At 38.6% G+C, this 25,702-nt stretch overlaps 1 protein-coding gene across 1 annotated transcript in view; it reads right to left on the bottom strand.

The window, feature by feature from the left end:
- The window catches only part of RIPOR3 (RIPOR family member 3), a 114,987-nt gene that overhangs the window by 23,868 nt on the left and 65,417 nt on the right, over positions 1 to 25,702 (bottom strand). Inside the window, exons 6-13 of the mRNA XM_083357458.1 lie at positions 25,494 to 25,517; positions 23,682 to 23,735; positions 21,951 to 22,100; positions 20,521 to 20,584; positions 18,907 to 18,950; positions 15,876 to 16,001; positions 12,027 to 12,172; positions 1,192 to 1,321 (exon numbers count right to left, since the gene is read on the bottom strand). Of these exons, the coding sequence (XP_083213584.1) occupies positions 1,192 to 1,321; positions 12,027 to 12,172; positions 15,876 to 16,001; positions 18,907 to 18,950; positions 20,521 to 20,584; positions 21,951 to 22,100; positions 23,682 to 23,735; positions 25,494 to 25,517 (738 nt within the window). The remainder of the gene's footprint in view (positions 1 to 1,191; positions 1,322 to 12,026; positions 12,173 to 15,875; positions 16,002 to 18,906; positions 18,951 to 20,520; positions 20,585 to 21,950; positions 22,101 to 23,681; positions 23,736 to 25,493; positions 25,518 to 25,702) is intronic.

Here is a 25,702-nt window from a genome sequence, read left to right as displayed (position 1 = left end):
TATCCAGAGGAAGGCAATGACAAATAACTTTATAATGCTATCATGAAAACTAACAAAAAATAAAGCTCTTCTCAAAGATATTAATTTTACATTCTTTCAGTTGTTTGATTCCCCCCACCATCCCCCTCCGTTATTTATATAGGCAAGCAGTATATCATTCACAGGTGTACTTTCTCTTTCTCTCATTGTCCTTTCTCCAAAATATGATGAATAATGAACTACTATGGTTCATTAATTGACTCTAATCAAGTTTAGTTTTAGCCTGGCAAAGGGGCAAAATTTTCTATTATAAGACTCAATGGCACCCTAGAATACTTTTTCTCAGACTTTATATCTTCGGATAATCTTCTTGAAACGTTTGGTTGAATTTAAAAAAAATTCAAACAGCAGTCAGCCAAATTACTAAGGGATGTCAACACAATGGAACAACAACACTATTAATACTCATATTACAGTACAATTGTTTCTAGAGATATTATTTTCAAGTACTGCAAATTACATTACATGTCTAGGAACCATGCATAGTTTTATAGAACATAATTTTAACTGGTCTCTTTTGAAGTCCATCCAAGTTGGTGGCCAACAAGTAAAGCTGAGGTGGACTAATTCTGTAACTGTTGCTCCAGCCTCCTGATCATTTGATGCCTTTTTTCCCAATCTTTTCCAAACAAGAATATACCGTAGTCCCTTTTCTTCGCTTCCCCACCCTTTATCCAAGTCTTTCCACACCGTCAACCAAGACTATTTTGTTGTGAAACAAGCTTCAACAGAATCAAGATATTGCTTACATCAACATGATCATCACCATCAAAATTACTATCATCATCATGAGAAACTTTCCTTTTCTAAAGGGAAATTGTTTATTAATGATGCAGAAAGAATGGTATTTTTCTTAGCAAGAATTACAAGAATGTTTGAAACAGAAAATCCATCAGTGCTCAAGAAAAATCTACCCATCCCAAAGCCTGCCAAAAGTGGATCTTTCCTGTTAAAAGATCTGCTGTTTAATATTCCCCCTGTTACTTGGATTTCCTTTATTATAACATTCCAATCCAGCAATGAAGAACTATTAGGAACTGGCAGGATATTTTAAGTTTCAACAGCTTCAATTTCATAAGGGACCATAGAAGAGGCTACAGGTTAGGGTACGTCTTTTGGAAGAGAAACAGATCCTACTTCATCTATACTTACAAGGTAATATTTTTCTCGGAAGCTAGGAGTGTTTGGAGGAGTCCAGCTGTATATGGAGTTTTTTCTACTTCCCACAGAAAACTTGGTGGTGGACCCAGGGGACAAAATTAAGATCTCAGAATCAAAAGGACTGTGGATTGAAACAAACAAATAAAATCCAATAAGTATTAGAAGGCCAGCACAAGCTTATCTTTATGCCAAAGCACAGAGGAAGTTTCGTGTATTTCTGCCAACTGGCTTTCTCAAATTCCCCATACAGACATACAATTCCAGTCTTGCAAGACATACCAAGAATGTACTTCAAATGCTTTTGTAGGAATCCTTCAAGGGGTACTTTTTTCCATTGGAAAGATGCAAATATCCTAGCCACGTGAGACATCTGATGAAGCTGCGACTACAGATTATGGATAATGAGCATTTGCTGAGCAAGTTGCTAGATACAATTCCCAAATTGCAGCTACCAACATTTTGGGAGTTTCAGATTAAAACCAGTTTATTTATCTGAGCTCTTATAATACAGGATGTGTTCTTTTTATTCTCCCAGCTATTTCTCCTGTTATTTATTTGCTTCCTAGTTTTAGTTCTGCTTTGATTTTTCGTGTTTTATAATGTTGATGTACTCAGATAATATTTGAGATGCAGCCTGGAGCTTTTCACTTTCAAATTATCTTGGAAATAATTCTATGAAATGGAGGATAAAATATATTACACAAGTACAGTTACTTTGGAACTGCCTTCCATGTCTTTTGGGTATTCTGTCTTACCTTTATAGTAATTCTTGCCACTTTTTGATTTTAATAAAAAAGGAGCATGGAAAATGGTCATGAGTTCTGTTACTGTTGTGTCAATGTATGGACTAACAATTTATTTCGGGTCTGCAGAGTCTACTAACTCTTTGCAATAAGCATTGATTTAGTGCAGTGGCTTTGAAATGTTTCATCATGGTGGAACCTTTTCTTTCTTGGTCTGTTTTGGAGCTCTGGAATCAGCGTAACCAAGATGGGCAAGGCTAAAAGTGACAAGATAGAAGGCTGTATTGCAGTTAGAACCAGCAAGAGAATCTACAATGAGAAATGGTAAATGACCAGGGCGCAGCCCAGAGATATTAAAAATAATAGATGTGATGTCTTAAACAAGGTTCTTTTTTCTACGTTATAAGGACACTGGATGGTGACCAGAAATGTACTATTTTTGGAACTGTGAACTATCCCTGTTCTTATCTGTAATGATAAAACTCTAGTAAGGCCCTGCCTGAATAACAATTTGCAGGTTAAGCTCTGATGAATGGTGTTAATAATAAACCTTTATTGTCAAAGTACAAGATGTGTACATTGAGATTAGCTGAGCCTCCTCCCCCCGTGCTCTCTCCCCCCAACACACAGTGACAACAAACCCTCCATCCCACCACACTATGTGAACAACTACACCACACACCGGCCTCCCAAGTCAATTCTGCATAAGATTATGTCCCATTTAAAAGCCTAACAGCCCACGGATAAAAGCTATTTTTCAGCCTGTTGGTACGGCTGGCTATATTCCTATATCTCCTGCCGGATGGTAGGAGAGTAAAGAGATACCGTCCAGGGTGTGAGTCATCCCTGAGAATTTTCCTCACTCTTCCAAGGCAGCGAGCCCTGGCGATGTCATCCAGTGGTGTCAGGGAACAGCCCACAATGTCTTGTGCTGTGCTCACCACCCTCTGTAATACTTTCCTATCCGTGGCTGTCAGACCAGCATACCAAACCACAATTCCATACGAGAGGACGCTCTCTATAGTAGACCGGTAAAAGAGGGTCATTAGCTGTTGTTCTACCCTGTTCTTCCGCAAGGCCCTAAGAAAGTGAAGCCTCTGTTGGGCCTTTCTAGCCACCTGAGTTGTGTTAACTTTCCAGGTCAGATCTTCACAGAGGTAGACTCCCAGAAATTTAAAGGAAAAACCTCATGTTTTGGTCATAGCAATCTCTCCCAATCTGGTGTCTGTTGGATATGAAGAAACTCAACTCCCCTCTTGGCTGCAATTATGAGAGTTAAAGCCCACCCATCGGGGAACCACCATGTTTGAGAAGCTTGTTTTTAACGGTTTTCTTCTGTCTGCAAATAGAGAAGGAATATCAACATTTGAGAGCTCCCCTGTAGCTCCAGGTTATCCTGGAAAATCATAGTAAGCATACAGTTGCAAAGTAGACAGTAGACTGTCAACGTTTAGAGCTGCAGTTTATCCAGAATAATTTTTTAATTCATTTCAGTATAATATATACATCCAGGGTAAAAATATTGTGTTTCTTTATGTTCTCTTTTCTAAACTGAGGTTCATCTCTTTTAATGGTTTCATTGTATTTCATGCTTTTCCCCCCTCTCTCATAATTTCAAAAACCATATTGGTTATAAAGAGCCTTTGTAAATATTTCCCCATTCTGTGCATTTTGTATGATAGTATTTTCCTGGCATTAAGCACACAGATGAACTGGATGCTCGTTCTGAAATTAAAATCTTTTGTATAAATAAAGTGGCAAAAATCTCTCTCATTGCCCTATCTCTTAATTTAAGGGCTGATGGAGTACAGCAGGATCTACAAGACCAAAGATCTTTTCCTCCTTCAGATCTTAGCATGGCAAAAAAAATCATCTTAATTAATCAGCCATCTAAACTCACAGATTTGGCAGTAACTGGACTTGGTTCTCATAATCACCTTAGTTGTCCCAGCAGAAAGAAGCCAGGAGAGCTTCAGAGTTACAGCTGTATCAGAAAGGATTGTCTGCTATATTGCTTCATCATAAACATCTGGAAATATTGCTGTTCTCATGCTTGTTTGATGTAGTGTTTAAGGCATCAGGCTAGAAACTAGGAGATTGTGAGTTCTAGTACTGCCTTAGGCATGAAGCCAGATGGGTGACCTTGGATCAATCATTTTGTCTCAACCTTAGGAGAGAGACAATGGCAAAATCTTGCCAAGAACACTGCAAGAACTAGTCCAGGCAGTTGCCAGGAGTCAACATTAACACATAGGCACATTACACAAAAATCATGTCATTGTTGTGAAAAGAGGGGAGGGGACAGGAGAGGAAAATATATAGCACTGGGAAAGATTGAGGGCAATAGAAGAAGGGGACAACAGAGAATGAGGTGGATGGATGGAGTCACTGAAACAGTAGGCATGAGCTTAAATGGACTCCAGAAGATGGTAGAGGACAGGAAGGCCTGGAGGAACGTTGTCCATGGGGTCGCGATGGGTCGGACACAGCTTCGCAGCTAACAACAAATGTTGGGTCCAAAAATTCTTTGTCCCTGAATTCCTTGTTCCTGTGTTATTGGCTTTTTGCAAGGTGACTAAAATTATCATATCCAGGTTACCTTTTTGCTTGGAATATGATCTTACTAACTCAGCCTTGATAATGAATGTGCTTTTTTTCTCTACATTGCATTAAATTTTATTGCATTTTTTGTCTGTAAACTATCTGGAATCTTAGGAAGGGGGTGGCATATAAATAAATAAAATAAATACTTTCTATGTATAACTAATCTACTGCAAGTGGGAAGTTCCCATTTGTGTGTGTGTGTGTGTGTGGTCAAGTTGTGGGAATTTGATTTCAAGAGCCTTCTTCAGTTTCACTATTTAGCATCTTAAAGGAAACCCTCTATCCAAGTTCCTCTGAAAGCCAATACTAAATAGCTTGCAAATTCTGATGTAAAGGCAATCAAGCTACCATTATCAGTGGATGAGGATAGCACAGAACATCCAGCTGTGGCTCAAGCCATCAGAAGAAAAGGGGAGAAAATAGATGTGTAAAAGGGAAGGAGCATAGCTAGGGGTAGGCCAGTTGCACTACATCACAGTCTTGTGTCTAAAGCAGCGTTTCCCAACCTTAGGAACTTGAAGATGCGTGGACTTCAACTCCCAGAATTCCCCAGCCAGCTATGCTGGCTGGGGAATTCTGGGAGTTGAAGTCCACGCATCTTCAAGTTCCTAAGGTTGGGAAACGCTGGTCTAAAGCTCAATCTTTGCCATTGAAAGGGTTGGTTACTGTTGCTGTTTGCTTTTCTGGTCCAACTAATTTTCACTCCATGATTGGCATCATCCAATAAACATTGGCATTTGTTACATTTTTATACTACTATCCTCCAAGATGCTCAGAACACCACACTTGGTTCTGTTCTGTTCTCCTATCAAGATAGGGAAGTGCAGCTGAAACACTGTCTCCTACTTTCTCACAAGGGCAGTATTTGAGCAAGCTTGACCAGGTCACTTCAGAATTTGTTGGCTGCACTTGCCTTTGTGAAGTTGTATCAGTTTTAACCATCATGAGTTGGGTTGTGTTTTGTTTTTTTTTTTGCATTTGGCCACACATGTTGCACCAATTCCATAGTGCTAGTTTGATTGATTGAATGAATTAAATCAGTAGCAAAATTACGTGTGGTGACAATCCAGCCTCTCTTTCGCATATCAGTGATCCCATATTGTATCAATCTATGGCTGGTTTAAACAATGGTTTATTGGCTAATAACACAAGTGGCTGGGTCCATGTAGCATGCTAAACAATAAATCGGGCTTTATAAAGTACAATGGCTGATTAATATAAAACATATTACGTTAAGAGCAAGCAAACAGTTTTATGGCTTGGTGCAGGATGCAACCTTCTTTCTAGTAGGCTAAATCATTGCTATTGCCTATTTTGGTCTGAATATGATGTGTGAATTTACCTGTTATATTTTACATTATATGGAACTCCCCATGTTAATTGGCTAAGCTAGGTAGTTTCCAGTACTTGACGGAGCAACAGTCTATAAATGTATGGATTCAGACATCCATGCTTATAAATTCAGTGCTAGAAATCTTGTACAGGAATCCAACTTATTTTTCAATGAGCTATTATTTCATCATTTATCTTCTGTAAGATACTGCATGAGCAGATAGCTCCCCCAAATTGAATTTTTGGTTTCAATAATTTTAATAAAAACCTCAAGAGGCTGTTTAGAACCATCTTAAATTCCTAATTCTCACTCAAAGTAGAAAATCTGAGACACTAGTAAAGTTAGCATTCTAGGAAAATTTGGAGTAACTGAAGGAACCAAATTTTGATAATGAGAACTTTTACACCATCACCATCTAGCAAATTTTGTACTCTGAGCTAATCTGAATGTTGTTTAACTGTTGTTTTGGTTTTAGTCAGGGCTTTTTTTGTCACAGAACGCTCAGAACGGAGTTCCGGCACCTTTTTAGGATGGAACCTTGTAGGGTAGGCAAGGCAGGTTGTATGACAGCTGTGAGTTCCGGCGCCTTTTTCTTTTACAAAAAAAGCACTGGTTTTAGTATATGTGTAAACTAACATCTGTGATTTATAAACTATAATTTATGGCTTATAGAATTGTGGTGTGACCCCCAACCAAGTGTGAATTTTTCAACAAATTATCTTTTTCCAGTGGGGTTCTAAGGGGAGCAGTGAGCAAATGCAGTCATTGTAATACATCTGTCAATGCATCTGTCTTCAGCTCTCAGTGTGTTCCTGTAAATATTCACATGAGAACATGCTGCAAAGTAACTAGATCAGGGGTGTCGAACTGCCAGCCCATGGGGTGATTGCATCATGTGGAGGTCACGCCCACCCCAGCTCCGGCAATGCGAAAAAAGTTACGATACATTGCGACACGTCACATGATGCGGCGAGTTTGACACCCATGAACTAGATGAACCACAGAAAAATAAGATTTCTTTTGTGACAAGAAATCTTATTCATGTAAACATTCTTTTTATAAATCTGTAAGTAGAGGGCTGTATGTACATATCTAATCTTTGAAGAGTCCTTGATTCACTTTGAATGAATAAAAGCACACATAAGCATTAACTGTTTTATAATTGTGTTGTTTTAGCCTAAAAAGATACTTATGAAAAGAGAAGACAAGGTTGCTAATTACACAAAAAATATTTCCATGAATAAAAAAGCCAGCAAACTGCCAAGAAAAGCCAAGACATTTGGGGGTTGTGGTTGTTATAATTGTTATTAATCAAGACCCTTTATGCATCCACTTTGCAAAAGATCAACATATTGAGCAAAGTTTGAATATTAAAATAATGTCTTTAATTTTCCTAGGAAGTATTAGCTCACACAACAAAACTTCAGGAAAAAGATTTCTCAGAAAAGCTATTTCAGTCTTAAAAAATTTTCTTTCCAGAAGACAAAAGATAAAATGAAAATCTTCGTGTTATTTTTTTCCACCATAAATCACATGGCAGAAATCCTAATGATGATCTTATTTATTATAGACTCAATATATCATCCAAATATATTTTCACACACATAATTTGCCCAATTTGACAGGCCGGTATTTTGTTGTAACCTTAGAATAGCCTTTCCCAGCTTGCATTCTCCAGACCTGTTGGGAGGGCTTTCCCTTGAAATCCAATCATCATGAACAGGAATTCTGGAGATGCTATCAGTAGATGCTAAACAGAGAATGCTATGTACAATCATGTCCTGATTCGCAACTTAGAGTCATCCAATCATCACTGTGCCAAAACAAGAGCAAAGTTTGATTTAAAGTTGCCCACAACTTTGCACAGGCGTCGCCACATACCTACACTCTGAAGGGGTTGATGGATAAGCATAGGTTGTAAATGGCTGCAGATGGACTGACACGCTCACCTCCCAAATCCAAACTAAGCATTGTGCAGAGGTGCACGTCCTGTGTGCCGATAGGTTGATCCAACTTCCTGTTCTGTGCTTAGCTGTTTGAGCGCCCCCTAGCCAGAAATACTCAGCTGTATAAATGAAACAGCTATGCAACTATCTCCAAATGGCAGATTGCATGTGTTCCTTCACATGTAATGCCAGAGAGGTCTAATCCAAGCTTGATAAGGACATGGGTTGCACTGCTTCACCAATAGATAAAGGACCATATGAAGACGATACAAGCCACTAAATGGAGAACTGATGTATGCAAATGTGTACTTCCAAATATGTACCATTCCCAAATCTCTATGCTTCTCAAATCACAAATGCTTAATCTCCTTAAGGATGAAAAGATAAAATTGGGAACATTCTAGGGTGGAAACGAGAGGTTTAATTGTCCTACTCCCAATGTTAAAAAAAGATTTTTAAAAAATTCAAACATGGCCAGAAAATATGACCCTGCTTTTCTTGTGATGATAATATTCAGATAGTGGTATCATCTCTAAGCTTCTCTGAGGGAGATGGGTGGTTCAAAAATGTGATACATACATAGACATATACATACATAATCAGAGGACAAAGTATCTCACCTGATATTCAGAAAGCTGTCAGGCTGGCTGAGAAATTCTAGGAGTTGAAGTCCACAAGTCATAAAAGGGCCAAGTTTGAAGACCCCTGTCCTAGGATGAAAAGGCCTCTGAGAGGGGGTAGGTAGCACCCAATTCACCCTTCTGATAATACCTTTCCCAGATGATCAAGCAGAGTTTTACAAAGGCCAGTTTATTATTTATTTATCTTTGCTTGAGAACTTTCTAAATATGAACATTCTTCATGTGCAGCATTAAGAGGTTGAGCCAGGGAATGCTAAAGTTACCACAGATGTCCTTGTGCAAGATCAGAATGGAAACTGTCCTTCTAAATAAGTAAAACATCATTTGAACTTTAGGAGAGTGGGCAGAAACTCTTCTGAGTCAAAAGAGCTAATAGCGGGAAAGGAGTGGCAAATGCCAAATGAACCAAAATTCACTGCAAAACAACACTGTGGAAACTTCTGGCACCAAAAGGGGGAAACAGAAACAATTAAATTTGTTCTGTTCTTGGCTACACACAATTCTCTCACACAGGATCTTTCTCCTGCCAACAGACAAGAAGCTTGTTTGCAATAAATGCTTCAGATACAGCCTCTATTAATTTGAAGCTAATTCAGACAGGAGCCATCTGAAAACATCTGATACTTTAATCAACTTCGGCAGCTGAAAATTTCACAGAATTCTCTAGCCAGCATGCTGCAGAATTCTGGGAGTTGAGGCCCACACAACTTAAACTTGCCAAGGCTGAGATCCTCTTTTTGAGAAGGCTGCATGAAGAGTAATATATTTTACCTTAAATTAGAAAGTAGAAAGTGAAGAAGAACTAACGAGCCTCCTGTTGCAGGTGAAGAAGGAAAGTGCAAAACTTGGGTTGAAATTTAACATTAGCCAAGAAATTAAAAGACGCTTGCTCCTGGGGAGGAAAGCAATGGCAAAACTAGACAGCACACTAAAAAGCAGAGACATCACCCTGCCAACAAAAGTGAGTATAGTCACGGCCATGGTCTTCCCAGTTGCAATGTATGGCAGTGAAAGTTGGACCATAAGAAAGGCTGAGCGCCAAAGAATTGAGGCCTTTGAACTATGGTGCTGGAGAAGACTCCTGCGAGTCCCTTGGACTGCAAGGCGATCAAACCGGTCAGTCCTAGAGGAGATCAACCCTGACTGCTCTTTAGAAGGCCAGATCCTGAAGTTGAAACTCAAATACTTTTGCCACCTAATGAGAAGGAAGGACTCACTGGAGAAGAGCCCAATGCTGGGAAAGATTGAGGGCAAGAGAAGAAGGGGACGACAGAGAATGAGGTGGCTGGATGGAGTCACTGAAGCAGTAGGCGTGAGCTTTAATGGACTCCTGAAGATGGTAGAGGACAGGAAGGCATGGAGGAACATTGTCCATGGGGTCGCGATGGGTTGGACACGACTTCGCAGCTAACAACAACAAAGAAAGTATCGGGACACACTACTGGTGAATTCTATAGTCTTTTTATTTACACCTTTGTATTTCATCTTTCTACGAAAAAAGAGTGCTCAAAATGACCAATGTAAAATGCAAAATTATTAAGTTTTTTTTTAAAAAAGACCTTTTTTCTATCAAATATTGATTCAAGCACTTGTCTAGTTATTTTCTGAATTTTTATTTGATTTGAACTGTGGAGACAAAAATTTACTTTAATCATTCATAATGATATACTCTAGATATAACCAGAACCTTTGAAGATGTCATAGAGATTTCTAAAACTAAATATATGTTAATACATAAAAGGAAACAGACTAATAACTGTTTCTTTGCAAAATAAATCTTAAAAAGAGAATGAGATTAATCCCATGGTTTTAACTGAAAGGAGCTTTTAAAATATGCTACTGTGAAAGAAAATGTGACCTCATATGCCTATGACAACAATATTGCTAGGACATTTTTAGCGTTTCATGTCCATCTTTTTATAGCTGACTATAAATGTGGAAGAAAAAATCATTTTAAAACAAGTTTAAAAGCATAGCAACCATTCATATTCTTTTTCAGGAATATTTGAAGAGACAAACTTAGCTAAAGAGGTGCCATGACTAAATACATATTTAATGCTTTGGTGTTTTCAATATAGAAAAGCCAAGAAAAATATATATACATTTTTTCCCTTCCTTTCCTTTGGGGCACCAGCCAAAAATCTACTGTGCTGTCTTAAAAACTTTTCTTTACTGCCCTACCATGTCTTCAGAGGCCATTTTTTATTATTTGTACAGAACTAGAAAACTGAACATACAACCACTCCCAAAAAGTGCATTTTAAAATGGAGCCATACAGACAGAGCAGCTGGCTGAATTATCACCAACAGTGAAGACTGGAAATTTTTAAAAAGAAAATAATGAAAACTGCCACAAGACTGGGGCATCAAATTCTCCCTCCCAAACATCCATTTTTCCAGAGGAAACATTTATAGGGACTGGCTGTCATTACTAAATCAGAATATGGTTTGTAATAAGCAGTGAAGTCTATGGCACTGAGCATTGCCAATATATTTTAACCACAGTCCAACATTTCTTTCTCAGTACAGTATTAAATTCATTATGCAACAAAAACAGTCAAGTTAAGGGTTACTCCATTCTTTGTTCATTATGCTGCCAGTTGAAAGTGCGCTTTGTATTAAGGGTGTGCAAAATATTTTGTGATGGATTATTCCAACTCCAGAACAGGTGATTCCAGAAGTGATTGGACCTCCAAATGGACCATCAAAGTATTCTGGAAGGTCCAGAGATGGTGCATATGGCATGATCTGAGGTCACAATGGTCATTTTGGGTCAGATTTCTTTCAGAAGACTTGGAATGCCCTGCCTTCAGTTAGAGAAGCCTGTTTTGGGGACAAAATGTATCATGATGGAATATTTTGCATCACCAACTTTGTAGACATGCATACAGAGATAGCCAGAATGAATTATCCAATGGGCCACTGTTAGGAATAAAAACTCAGCATGCACATGGTTGTGCATTGGACCTCAAACATCATCTGGAGATCCGATGCTTTCTCACTGCTATTTACTCCCCTCAAAAATACTTTCTTCTTAAGAATTATTTTTTCTTAAGAAACAGATGATTTCATCACTTTTGGACTCAATTTTAGTTGGGTTACCAAGTGGAAGCAGGTAACATTATTTTTGTTGCTGCCCAGTTTGCTTATTGGGACGCGGTGGCTCAGTGGGTTAGGACGCTGTGCTTGTCGATCAGAAGGTCGGCAGTTTGGTGGGTCAAATCCCGAGTGCCGCGTAACAGAGTGAGCGCCTGTTACTCGTCCCAGCTTCTGCCAACCTAGCAGTTCAAAAGCACGTAAAAATGCAAGTAGAAAAATAGGGACCACTACAGTGGGAAGGCAACAGCGTTCCGTGCGCCTTTGACATCTAGTCATGCCGGCCACATGACCACGGAGACATCCTTGGACAAGCTTTGAAACGGAGATGAGCACCGGCCCCTAGAGTCGGAAACGACTAGCACGCATGTGTGGGGGAACCTTTTACCTTTACATTTTAGTTTGCTTATTATGCAATACATTTTATGTGATATAGCAATCAGTATGCAAATTAGCATTCTTACTTCCAGAGGACTTCCAATTGTAGTTTGATGGTACCAAGTTCAGTTATATCCACAATGATGGTTTGTGGCCTAGTTGTAAAGAAGTCGATGCTGTCACATGTTACAGTGCCAACCAGGACCGTACTGAGTCCTCGCAGTTCTGTCACCTGCAAAATATATAATAATGTCAGCCAAACAGCTTTTCATATACCTTCCCCTTGACAAATATTTGGGAGATGAATAAGGGTTGAGCAAAAATAGTGAGATGAAGAACTACAGGGAAGACATTATTAACTAGGATTTCTAAACTGCCTAAAGAGCAAATATAGCTTTATAAAACTAGTCATTATTCTAATCTAAGCACATCCTTTATCGGGTCAACAATACAAAATTACTACTGTAATTGTAATCTTAAATGGAGGGAGGCAAGGAGGAGAACAAGTTAAGAGGAGATCCCTATTAACCATCATGTTTCCTCCCTTTACAGAAATAAACTATAATCAAATGGATCCAGGAGTTGCTTCTAAAATATGAAATCTGTATCTGAAGAAGGCAGACGTTTAATTAACACTAATGATAGAAGAGAATATTTGTAGCTCAGGGATGAACTGTCTGGGCCTGGGTGCTCTCTGAGCTTGGTTGTAAGCAACTGCCCCATCAAGGAACAATCAAGACCAACACCAAGGATGACAGGGCAAACCACTAGAATATAAAATGAGTAAACCCTACTCCCTACTAGATGATGTTACCTAGTTTGTCTGCAAGAAAACAACTAAATTCAGAGAGCACCAAGGACCCCATAATTAATACTGCATACAATGTCACATATAAAAGCCATACGAAAAGCAACATTAAAAGCAACATTAAAATCAGATACATTAATTCACACTAACCAACACCCCCCCCCAAATGACATCATGATGTGGAAAGCCGAACCAAACAAACTCTATTGTTTTTTTACCTCAGAGAACATTGATAGATCATATTCCTATCATGCTAACATAGCACAGAAGTTGGCAAAGGAGCAAATATTTGGCCAACTGGATTTGGAACTTGACTTTACACCCTAATCTGGCTGATACATTGCATAAACATAATCACGATTAATGAAATTAAGTACAGTTGGATGGGTTCACACAACACAAACACCAAACCATAACTCATTATGTAGAAATCACAATAAAGACGAACCAAAGAAATCGTATTAAGGGTTTGCATAGTGAGTGAACCAGATTACCATATTGGAATACTTCCAATGAAGGAGACTATTTGTAGTTTTGGGCTGAAATGCTCTCTGAGCTTGCTTGTTTTCTTTCAGACATTTCATTACCCTAACTAGGTAACATCATCCGTGCTAGTGAGCAGTGCTATTTGCTGTCAGTTTATATTCTGGTGTCTTTCCTGTCTGGATGTGTGGGGCTGGTCTTAGGGATTCTTTGGTTGGGCTGTTTACTAATGGCTGTTTGGCAGTTTCTTGATTGGGGTATTGCTTACTTGATTGTTGGTCGGTAGTTGAACTTGGAGCTAATCTGTGCTGATCTGAGTTCCTGATTACTGTTGGAGAGGTGCTGGATCTTTTTCTCTTTTGGGATAGAATACTTCACTTGATTATTTTTTCTTTTTGTTTCAGATAGACTCACTCTATAGAAATGTATAACTGGATGAATTCTGTAGCCTTCCATATGTTTTTGCACTGCAATTCTCATTTTTTATTGTTAAAGATACTGGTTGGGTCAGGGGCGACCAAGTTAATAAACTATGAGTTTATGTCAGAAACATCTCATGAACTATAGATCACTCCAGCACAGAAAATGTAGCATCCAAACAAAAAGATAAGAAAAGCGTTCTCATTTTACTATCCCCCTTAATGTACAGTATAAGACAACATGTAAACGATCTTCATACATGCATTTACATAACTCAAAGGCATTCTACCGCTTTGATGCTCAGCCTGTTTCTAATGAAACTTAGGTTTTGAAATGACAAGAAAACTCTTTGTGACAGTAATTTCACAAATGCAAATCATCAGCTGATGCTATGTGAACTTATCCAAAGATGGTTTAAAACAGTGTGTCTACATGTGGAATTCTGATTAGCCAACAGTAGAAAAACCAGTTCTGTTACTTCTCCCTTCAATTTGGAGGAGATGATTCATCTGCATTGGCACAACGAAGGATCTGCATGTTTTCTCACAACATTTGCACAGTGCATCTCAATTAGCCTCTCATCATGTAGAGAAGAAAGGAACATTTTAAGCACATTTCCATAAGCTTGGCTGGAAAGGAATCCAGAATTCTTTCCAGCAGAGCTCTGCCTACCCCCAACAAACACATTGCCAGCCCAAGAAAGAAGTGTTGCCAGCAAACAAGCAGTGTTGCAACAGTTGCTTACAGAATGTAAAAGTTTCCAAGCAGACTATTATTCCATAGAATTTTGCAAAAGCGTAGAAGTAGCAGAATCTGGGGCAGAGTCAGAAGTGGAATCAGCCTAACGTATCTACGTAGCCACAAACCAATTAAGTCAAATTCCTGTTGAATTCTCTTGACCTTTATCTAATGCCAAGATAGTGTAATGGTTAGTTGAGTAGATTCTTGTGCATAGACATGATTAGCAATAAATCAGTTTAATTGGTAGTTCAGACTAGGACCGATCTTTCATGCCTTACAAAAAGCCAATTCATACAATATTTCTTTAGAATATGGAAAGACCTGTTTACAAAGGATTTGGCTTGGCTGAATCATTTATTCACTTTAAATGGTGCACCCTTAACTTCACACAACATGCTTAAGCAAGCCAATTAAAGATTTATAAGCTATAGTCAATATAACATGTGAAACCTGGTTAGTGTTGAGATTCATTTGAGTACAGTACTGGTTTGTTCCCAACCCAAGAAGAATTCAAGAGAAAATTCAAGTTGAAAATGGCACCTACACATTTCTCAATTGTTTAGAAACAGGAGGACAGCCTAGCTACCAGGTCAATGAAGAGGCTGCTAAAAGAAGATGAAAAGTCCATCCTAAGAAACAGAAGGACAGATTGGGTTCTAAAATTAAAGTAATTCATTGTTGAGTTTTCTGTGGCATTCTCTCTTAGTCTTCAATAAACTCCTTTTTACAACCTTGTAATTCATTAATTCAGGGTAAAGTCGAGGTGACTGGATGGAGCTGAGCATTTACTGGCCGGATGCCCTTCCTGTCACCACATGGAGTTCACAGCAGATTTTTTTATTTATTTACACCCTAGGAGAGAAATGTCTGCTGCTACTTAGGATTGAACTCTCAACCTTCAGAGTGGAAAGTGAGCATCTTTATCAGTAGGCACCACACTGCTCTTCTCTTAGCCTTCAATAAATCTTGTTAAATAAAGATTCAGTAGAAATCTTACTCTCAGCTATTAACAGCCTAACAATTTTTGTGACCTAGCCCTTCTAACCAACATTTCATCATAAAGCATCACAATTAAGATTATTCCATCAATTACATGGGGAAAACAAAACTGTCTCACACAAAAAAGAACAAGAAATACAATCTCAAAAAAGAAAAATGTCAATCAAGTATGAACTGCTGATCCAAGGTGTCAGATCTTAAAACTTGTTTGACAGTGTTATGAGACTTCCAATAAGAGGGAAACATGCACCAAATACTTAGCACTACTAGTTAGGATAACCAGAGAATAATGTGATAAAAGTCAAGATGGCAGCTCCGATGGTACAATCAAAACTCTGCATGATTTTTAATGTGGATCTTACATTGTAAAACAGTGGGGCTTTGATCACACCACAATGGCTACTATCTTGCCTTTTTTTTACTACACCCTGCAGAAGCCCCTGCTGCCTACCAAAAGTAGCCTTCCATACATGCATAGTCTTACCTTGATTTCAAAATTTTCATGAAGGCTGGGTATAAAAACTTTTTCTTCCTCATCCCATGTTTGACTGTCATCTGTCAGAATCTTGCCTTTTATTTTCCACTTCTGGCGCCCCAGCCGTATAAACACCTACAGCAATATACAAAAAAGAGACAGGAAAATCTATCAGATATGCATCTGTTTGTTTGTTTTTTGCAGGAATTGATAGGAATCTTATTCTTGTTGGATCGGCAAAATGCATCTTTAAAAAAATTCAGCAAATTCACAGGCAGAGTGCACTCCATACTTCTTGCTAATGGTAGTTTCCCTCTTGGGTGGAAAGATATGATTGAGAAGAAAGTGAGGAGGAGGAAGTAGGGAAAACTAAAACTGCACTTTGGTTGGGTGGATTGCCAAGTCTATGAACTATTTTCGAAAACAAAAGCTTCAGAAATTACAGACTTTCCATGAACATATTTACCATACAAATACAAAAGCCCAATATATTCCTTGATCCAATTGTATAATTATGGGAACCCCAACTTACAACATAGCCAAACGTTGTACTCCAAATTTGGATATCTTACAGAAAAGTTGACATTCTATCTATGCACTGCTACAGTGCCTTCAGAAAAATCAAAGAATAGAAGAAGGTGAAATTATGGTCGCATTCAATGTCACAGCATGCTTGACACCCATAAATCAAGAATGAGCAAAAGAATCCATTGTATGTAGTGCTACCCAACAGACTCAGCCTAGAAAAATACACAGAGACTGAAATGCCTAGATCAGGGGTAGGCAACCTCAGCTCTTTTATGACTCATGGACTTCAACTTCCCAGAATTCCTGAGTCAGCTCAGGAATTCTGGGAGTTGAAGTCCATGAGTCATAAAAGAGTCGAGGTTGCCTACCCCTGGCCTAGATGCATGGGATTCATCAACCTTTTCCTCAAAGGACAAATTTGCTAACAAATTGGGGTAACACACATGGGATCACGCTCAGGATTCATACCAGGCACCATGATGAAACATCTAGAAGCTGTAGCTTGTCCCACCTCCACTACCATCATCACATGCAACCAAATATATGGATTTAGCACTTACACAACACTTTTGTCAATTATTTATTTACTAGATTTTCGTCGTGCCTTTATTACTTTATAAATAATTCTCCTTCCTCCTCCTATTTTCCCAGCCTACTGAGAAAGCAAAAAGTAGGCAACCTATTGCCCTAGGATTGTATGCAGACCCAGATCCTCTTCTAGAGCCCATGCAGCCCCTTATCATTGAAGTGCTGAATGTTATTTTATTAGAGTCTGCAGCTGCCTCAATTATTCCATGTTGAGCTAAACTCCTCTATATGGCCATCATGGGAATACCACTGCTGAAATACAAAAGATATTACTTGTCCTGCCATAAGAGTGATTTGTAAATCACAATAACTGGGATCATACCTTGAACTAAGGGCAGAGCCAGAGAGCTGTATTTAAGTGCTATCCTCATGCCTTGAGTATGAAAAAAGTATGCTGGTGTAAATTGTGCTGCCTTGTTGCAGATCACTGTTGCGGTTCAGTAATGAGGTAGCAAGTGCTACTGTTCTTATACTTTTAATGCATAACAAGTTAAGGAAAGCAATTGTTGATTTCCAATACCATAGTTGCATTTCCCCATGACTATTTTTCTTGAAGAGTGGAGAGGCAAGACCAGGGAAGCATTAGCTGCTTTAAATGACAGAAATGTCTATAGTACAGGTAATCAACTTACCACAGTTCATTTAGTGACTGTTCAAAATTACAGCAGCACTGGAAAAAGTGACTTATGACAGTTTTTCACACTTATGGCCATTGCAGTATCCCCGTGGTCATGTGATCAAAATTCAGAAGCTTGGCAACTGACTCATATTTATGACGGTTGCATTGTCCTGAGGTCATGCGATCCCCTTTTGTGACCTTCTGACAAGCAAAGTTAATGGGGAAGCCAGATTAGTTTAACAACTGTGTGGCTAACTTAACAATTGCACTGATTCACTTAACAACTGAGGCAAGAAAGGTCATAAAATGGGGCAAAACTCATTTAACAACTGTCTTGCTTAACAACAGAAATTTGGACTCAATTGTGGTCATAAGTTGTGGACTACCTGTATCTGTTAAACTGCCTAATGAACCAGGTGCTACTTGTCAGCTAGCCCAGTGGTGGGATTCAACCAGTTCGCACCACTTCGGCAGAACCAGTAGCTAATTTTTTGTTGCCCAGGCCCAGAATGGACTTCCAGAAGTGGCATCCACACAGAGAACCAGTTGTTCACATACTTGAATGCCACCACTGCAGCTAGGCTATTTCTGAACATTTATTTATTTATTTATTTATTTATTTTTGGGACTTATATGCCGCCCTATCTCCCGAAGGACTCAGGGCGGCTAACAACAATAAACACAATAATACAAATGTTAAAAAAGATTAAACTAACAAGCCTCAATGATAAAATGATAAAATATTAAAAAATATTTTATTTAAAAATCCCTATCGTCAGTCCAGGTCAGCCTGATGGAAGAGAAATGTTTTAAGGTCGTGACGAAAGGACCGGAGATCCGGGGCCATCCGGAGCTCAAGGGGAAGTTGATTCCACAGGGCCGGTGTTCCCACAGAGAAGACCCTCCCCCTGGGTGTCGCCAGCCGACATTGTCTAGCCGACGGCACCCTGAGGAGGCCCTCCCTGTGTGAGCGCACCGGGCGATGGGAGATCGTTCCTGGCAGCAGACGGTCCTGCAAATATCCCGGGCCTAAGCCTAGAACTCATCTTGAAGATGGCAAGATCCATGTTTAAAAATAGGTTAGCTAATAGGTCCTAGATATTTGGGAAAGAAGCAGGAAGAAGTTGAGGGGACAGAGATTTGGAAAAAACACATCTACGTGGACTATTTACAACTATATAGGATTTCAGGCAGGAATTTTTTCTTTCTACCTAGAGATGCCAAGGGTTGGACCTGGGAACAAATGGCCTCTGACTAATACTAATGCTAAAGTATCCCTTTTTAATAATTTACTAAATACTATACCTCATATTGGTCACCTGGACAGAGACGAGCATAACCCACCAATCCTGGATAAAGAAACACAAGAAAAACAAGTAAGAGCCTAAATTCATAGATTCTGAGAAAAGAAACCAGTAACATAAATTTTTGGCGATCCCCAAATACATAATCATTCCTTCAACTAAATGCCACAACAATTATTCGAGGTTGAAATGGTAATACCAAAGCTTCTGTTTCAATATCTCTCCAGTAAATAAATCCTCCTGATCATACATAGCCCATGCCAACTTCATTCTCATACAAAATACCAAAATGCATGATCAAGCACATCATTTTGGCAAATCTGTCTTAGGTCATGAAGTGAAGGCCAAGTGAGCATCATTTGTATAATTAACATTTTGATGTGAAAAGATGCCTTATGCTTTCAGTGAGTCTGCCCAAGATGCCAACAAGAGCACAAGCGATAGGATAGGATAGGATAGGATAGGATAGGATAGGATAGGATAGGATAGGATAGGATAGGATAGGATAGGATAGGATAGGATAGGATAGGATAGGATCACCCCCAGCTCTCTTTCAGCTGGAAAGGTTGAAAGAGAGGAATGGATTGAAGGGTAATCTATAATAGAAGTAAGGGCAGCTAAAGCTCTACCGATATCAGGAAGTCAATCTATCCAGAAGAAGAATCTCTGTAGAGTTCAAAAGAAGGCAACGCCAAACCAGTTCTACAAAGTTGCCAAGAAAAATGTATCAACGTGGCTAAAAAATATACAGAAATCTAAATGCCGGTTAACAACATCTCAAGGTCAGAAGGCATTTCTTTAGTTACTGAAGAATGTTGAGCTTTTACAAGTAGATCTGGCCAAAACAAAGCTAAAGGGAACGCTGGTTACCATTGGTGCCAATATTGAAAATGAATTCCTCTTTTTACAATGAAACTGGAACCCGAGATGTGAGCTTTATTGACCACAGAAAAGTTGAACTGTGAAGCATACTAAATTGTATATTTAAGAGATAAGTTAATTATTGTTGCCAGTCACTGGCTACTTCTTAAGTATGTGCTTGGGCACAAATTAATAACTGAGACAATATTAGAATTGATGGCTATCAAGAAAATATTGTTTTCAAATGTATGTACCTACTATATATTTACTACACTGTATATACAATATGCAGTGGTGGAAAGCAGGGGAGAATTGTGTGGCAAATTGCAAAAGGTGCTAACCCAAAATTTTAAAAAGTGTTTGAATTTCATTTTTAGGTGAACGGAATGCAAATTTTCAAGAATTGCTAATTCTGGAGTTAATCTATACTCATCTGGATGCTGATTGCTGATGGGGAGATATTTTGGTCTTTTTGTTCCCTGCACTGATGGTGTTACCTAGTTTGGGTAATGAAACATCTGCAAGAAAATAAACAAGCTTAATGAGCACCAAGGACCCCTCCTTTCAAGCCTGAGCTACACATGAAGAAACCAAGGCAATTCCATAATAAAAGTATAACTAGGAAGCACCGTGTTTTGAGCAATGCCTTTTCTTATGTTGGGGCAAAGATGGTATCTTTCTGAAGCTATGATTTATTGTTCATAACTAATGTCATATATCAGCTCCTTCCAAGCATTTCAACAATTCAGCTCACCTTTCATTTTCAAGTGAAACTCCCCCAGATGTACTTCAAGGGTCCCCTCAATCAAACACATATCCTGAAAGATAAATACAGAACAATGAGACTGAGCGTACTTGGGCATTGAAAGCACCCAATCTTTATAATCTCTCAACATGATTATTGGCTATTTGATTTAGCTCTCTAACTTTGTGAGATTACAAAAGAGAACAGCTGGCTGATCTACAACCAAAAATAGAGAAATGCCCTTTCATGGAAGTATAGTAACCCATTTCATTATCATTTAACACAGCGTTTCCCAACCTTAGGAACTTGAAGATGCGTGGACTTCAACTGGCTGGGGAATTCTGGGAGTTGAAGTCCACGCATCTTCAAGTTCCTAAGGTTGGGAAACGCTGATTTAACACATCTCCTTATCACTTGTGTAAAACAGTTGTTGTTTTTTTTTTAAAAAAAAATGTCCTGGAAAGTGTTTGTTCGTTGGCAGGACTTTAAAAAGCTTCAAAAATGCTTTATCTGCTTTATCTTTCCCATGCATTGTAAAGAGTAACAAGGATTAAGACATGATTAAATGTTCATACGAAGATTCTGCAAGTGGAAAAGTACTTTAACACATTTCTCAGCAACCTCATGAAAATACAGTGCCCAAGATTTGGGGGTAAAGGTAAATATAATGGTTAGATTGGTAGAAATCCACAGGTTACTTCCAAATAAGACTTTGTTGGATAATTGCTCCTGCCTCGTTCAGAGAAGCTCAAGGAATCTAGCACAGGGTAGTCTTCAACTTACAATCACAATTGAGCCCAAAATTTCTGTTGCTAAGGAAGACATTTGTTAAGTGAGTTTTGCTTCATTTTATTCATTTTTATTGCCACTGCAATAAAATTAAATGAATCACTGCAGTTGTTAAGTTAGTAGCATGGTTGTTAAGTGAATCTGGCTTCCCCCTTGACTTTGCTTATCAGACGATCACAAAAGCTGATGACATGATCCCGGGACACTGCAAATGTCATAAATATGAGTCACTTGCCAAGCATCTGAATTTTGATCACCTGACCACGGGGATGCTGCAATGGTCGTAAGGGTGAAAAACTGTCGCAAGTCACTTTTCCCAGTGTCGTCGTAACTTCGAATGGTCACTAAATGTTGTAATTCGAGGACTACCTGTATATTTCATCTTTCATTAATAACATGCTTCCTCTACAAATTTTCCTTTCACTTCTCCACGACTATTAGCACCAAGTCCATTGGGAAGCAGCCCAACTCAGTTACTTACCTCAATGGAAACTCTCTGGAATCAAACCAATGTGATCGGCATGAAGTTCAAACCAGTCTCATTAGAAAAATAGAATGTAGATATAAGACTTATTTCTCAAAACCAGATTTCATAATGACTTTTGATATCTAACCTTAAGTAGAATCAAGAAATGTAAAACTAGCTGTACCTCTGTACATTCCTGGAGATTTTTGTAGAGTTCAACCAGGCTCTCTCTTGATGCTTTAGTGGAAGGAGACAAGGAAAAAGCGTGTTTCATATTTGAAGCACCATCTCGCAGTCTACACTGGATGCTGTATGCTTCATATAATTCTTCTATCTTTTTAAGAAAAGAGCAGAAAAATATATGGGCGTGTGCATCTGTAGCAAATATATGTCATATCATATGTTACTATTATGTGGAAAGCTATCACATTTCCAAAAGTTGTTCCACATACATACCCTAAATTGTGGAAAATGTTTAAGTTTTTCAACTATCTATGACGATTCAATCAGATCCTAATGGTAGTAAGACTCAGCCTTGAGACCCACATATGGACGTCTATCAGCCAACCAGCCATTTCAAGTGGGTTCCTTCTACTTGATCCCTGGAGGACCATTATCACTATCACGTGAGGAAAATCCTAGACATTTGTTTGCTTTTCAGTAATAATTATGGTAATTTTATTTACAATTGTTTATGTAGCATTACAATCACAGGATTTAAATAATAGAAACACTTGGACTAGTGACCTGTTGTGCCACTGTTTTCACAGATATTTCCCTATCTAGCTAAACAAACAAGCAGAATGACCAAGGGCAAAATGATAGTGGAACCAGGACCAACTTCCAACTTCTTGCTGGCTTTTACTGCAGCTGACTGCCCTCCAGCAGCCAATGGTAGGACCAGCCTCCAGAGGATTAGGATGGGACTGGCCTAACTGATCTCCAACAACTAGAACAGTGGTCCCCAACCTTTTCAGCACCAGGGACCGGTTCCATGGAGAAAGATTTTTCCCCGGACTGGAAGGATTTCTGATGCTGCCTGCATCCCGTGGATGGGATTTTGCTTGTTTGTGTAGACCAGTTGCTGGCATGCCGCAGACCCGGTGCCGGTCCATGGACTGGGGGTTTTGGACCTCTGAACTAAAGAAGGGGTCCGTTTATCTAGCTTCCAGAGGTCTAAGGAAGGACTGATCCACTATACCTCTGGGTGGCATAGCACCAAAGTGATGCAGCACCACAGGAGCACTGAGATAGCCACAGATTTGCTAAATTTCAATTCCACAGCACTGAATGGGTCCCCGAGTTTGCAAACATTCTGTAAGTGAGCCCATTTAAGGTACCTTAGTTTAAAAATGGTTGCACTATGGTACACAGTTTTTCCCACTTAAAGGCTACAGACATGAGAATTTCAGTAGTATATACATAAATCCAGATTTCTATAAAAATATTTCTGATCTAAATGAATTGTGAAATGTGACAAAAGCCTTCTGAATTAAGCATGATAGGAAAAGTGTCATTCCTTGAATGAGATCATTTCTCATAAATATAGAGCTAGCCTTATATTATTGTTGATCCCTTCAAGCATGAAAGTGATGGGCATGTGGTCTCACCTTTTACAGTCATAAAACACAATGAGTTGTATTTGTTTTTCTTCTTTTTCCTTATTCAAGAAATTTAGCAGGCATGGCAGAAAACTGGTTTTACAGGCTAAACATGGGCTCTATTCAATAATCAGTCTGAATGTAGACAGTGAGAAGAAAAGGCCTCTCCTTATACAAGGAAAATTATTAAAGTTTTCGGAAAGCACCTAATACAATTTCCCCACAATCAATCTAGGGTGGGGGAAAAACACTCTCTGCTGAGATTTGCTTACAACACAGCAGTAAACCTGCAATCAGAGAAACCAAACTCTTACCTTGCTTATTTGAAATTCCAGTTTTCTAATATATCTTTCAACAGAGCGGATTTGCTTTGAAGGAATAGAAAAAGATGAGCCAGAGGTTATTTATACAATTTAGATATTACATTGATTTTTATTATAGAATGTAGTTCCATGATGCAGAAACCTTTGTTTAGGCAATGTAGGATGTTCCCTTATCAGAGAGCATTGATATACCTGCTTACATTTGTTATCACTATCAGTGGCATATACCAACTAAGATTAAAAAAGAAAGGAATTAGGGCTTTCCATCACATTGCATTTCCCAGAAGTTGTTATTTCATTCTAATGGTCTATTATGGTCTAGAATTCTCTCTAGATCTTGAAGGATCAGGTTAGGGACGTATCATTATGGAGAAAATCTACCTATGTGATTTCAAGAGGCCAAGACCACCTTGATGACACATAATCAATCAATGAATTCTATAGATGCTTTTACAGTATTTAAATACCTGGGAAGAGCACATGAGTCATGAAGACCTGGTAGCATGCATATTTGGAAAATACGTAAATAAGTGTTCTTATTTACAGGACCTTTAAATCAATGGATATAAGCAACAGAGGGGGGAAAAGCTATACTTGACTTAGGAGGCAGTGACCAAAAAGCATCTAAAGGACTAAAAAAAATGTCCCTGGGATACTCACAGCCATACAAGTGTCCTAGAGATAACCAGTAGTCACAAAAGCTTCAAAGTTTTGTGAATCAGTGGCAATAAGAGTCAATAACACTGGAACCTTGATGGGGTAAAATAATCCTTAAAGTCATGCTAGAATCTTTGGGTCTACATGGACATGTGCAGGGTTTTGTTTTGGTGTGTGTGTGTGTGTGTGTGTGTGTGTGTGTGTGTGTGCGTGTGTTTCAATACAGAAGTGATTTGTCACTACTTTCATCTGGAGTGTATTATTTTTACTTGCCAGTCCTGGGTGGTTCTGGTGGTCTCTTCCCTAAGTAATGAATAAAATCCAGCCCTGGCTGGGGGGAGTGGGATGTCACCACACACAACTGGAAGAAGAGTCTTGAGAAGGAAGTTTGGTATCATGGCTAAGGTGCTGCCTAGAAACTGGAAGACTGTGAGTTCTAGTGCCACTATAAGCATGAAAGCTGGCTAGTTGACTTTCAGTCAGTCACTCTCTCTCAGCCCAATCCAGCTCACAGGGTTGTTGTTGTGGGGAAAAGAAGAGGAGGAAGGAGTGCTAAGTATGTTCACTGGCTTGAGTTATTTATAAAGCAATAAAGGTGGGATAAAAAAAGTCTAATAAATAAACCTTTGGATTTCATGTAATATCTAAAACTCAGGTTTTTTAAAATATTATTATTAAATATTATATTATTGTGTAGCCTAGAATCCTAAAAAATCAATTTACTGATTATAGAGAAAAGCTATTGCCACACAGATAAATTTGGGTCAGCATTCCAGTATTTCTAAAATGAGGCTTAAAGCTCATCAAAGACCATAATAAAGATATTTGAAGATGACTTCACTGTATTCAGTCCCAATTGCTTCCTTCCATCTTTTAACACTAAAGTTCCATTTTTAACAGATGTTTTCTCACATTGAATGAATCAAGCATATTAAATTAACACATGGAAACCTGACTAATATATTCTAGATACATAGGACGTGATTCCTGAAAAGAAAACATGGTATATCTCAAGAAACCAACCATCTTACAAGAAGAAAAACAGTCAAGAAATACAGGTAATAAAAATTAGTTAAGGGGGAGAAAGATCAGTGTCTTTAAGTATGTTAGAATTACATTACAGCCATTGCCAAGACAATTTCTTACCTTGTCCAAATCATAGTAGAAACCCTGAAAAAAAATGCAGCAATTTAATGCACAGATCAAATGCAGACAAACTATTCAAGCTCTTTCTATGAAAGAGAGAATCACACATTGCTGTTCTTAATCTAAAAATAAACAGTAATGACTCAAATATTATTATTTGGTTATATGCCATTTGTTTATGTTGCTTGCTTTTACATATTCAGTACAGG

Source organism: Vipera ursinii, assembly GCF_947247035.1.
Source record: "Vipera ursinii genome assembly, chromosome: 3".
NCBI lineage: Eukaryota > Metazoa > Chordata > Lepidosauria > Squamata > Viperidae > Vipera > Vipera ursinii.
Note: the sequence above shows the minus strand (reverse complement) of the source record. Positions and strands in the feature narration are given on the sequence as shown.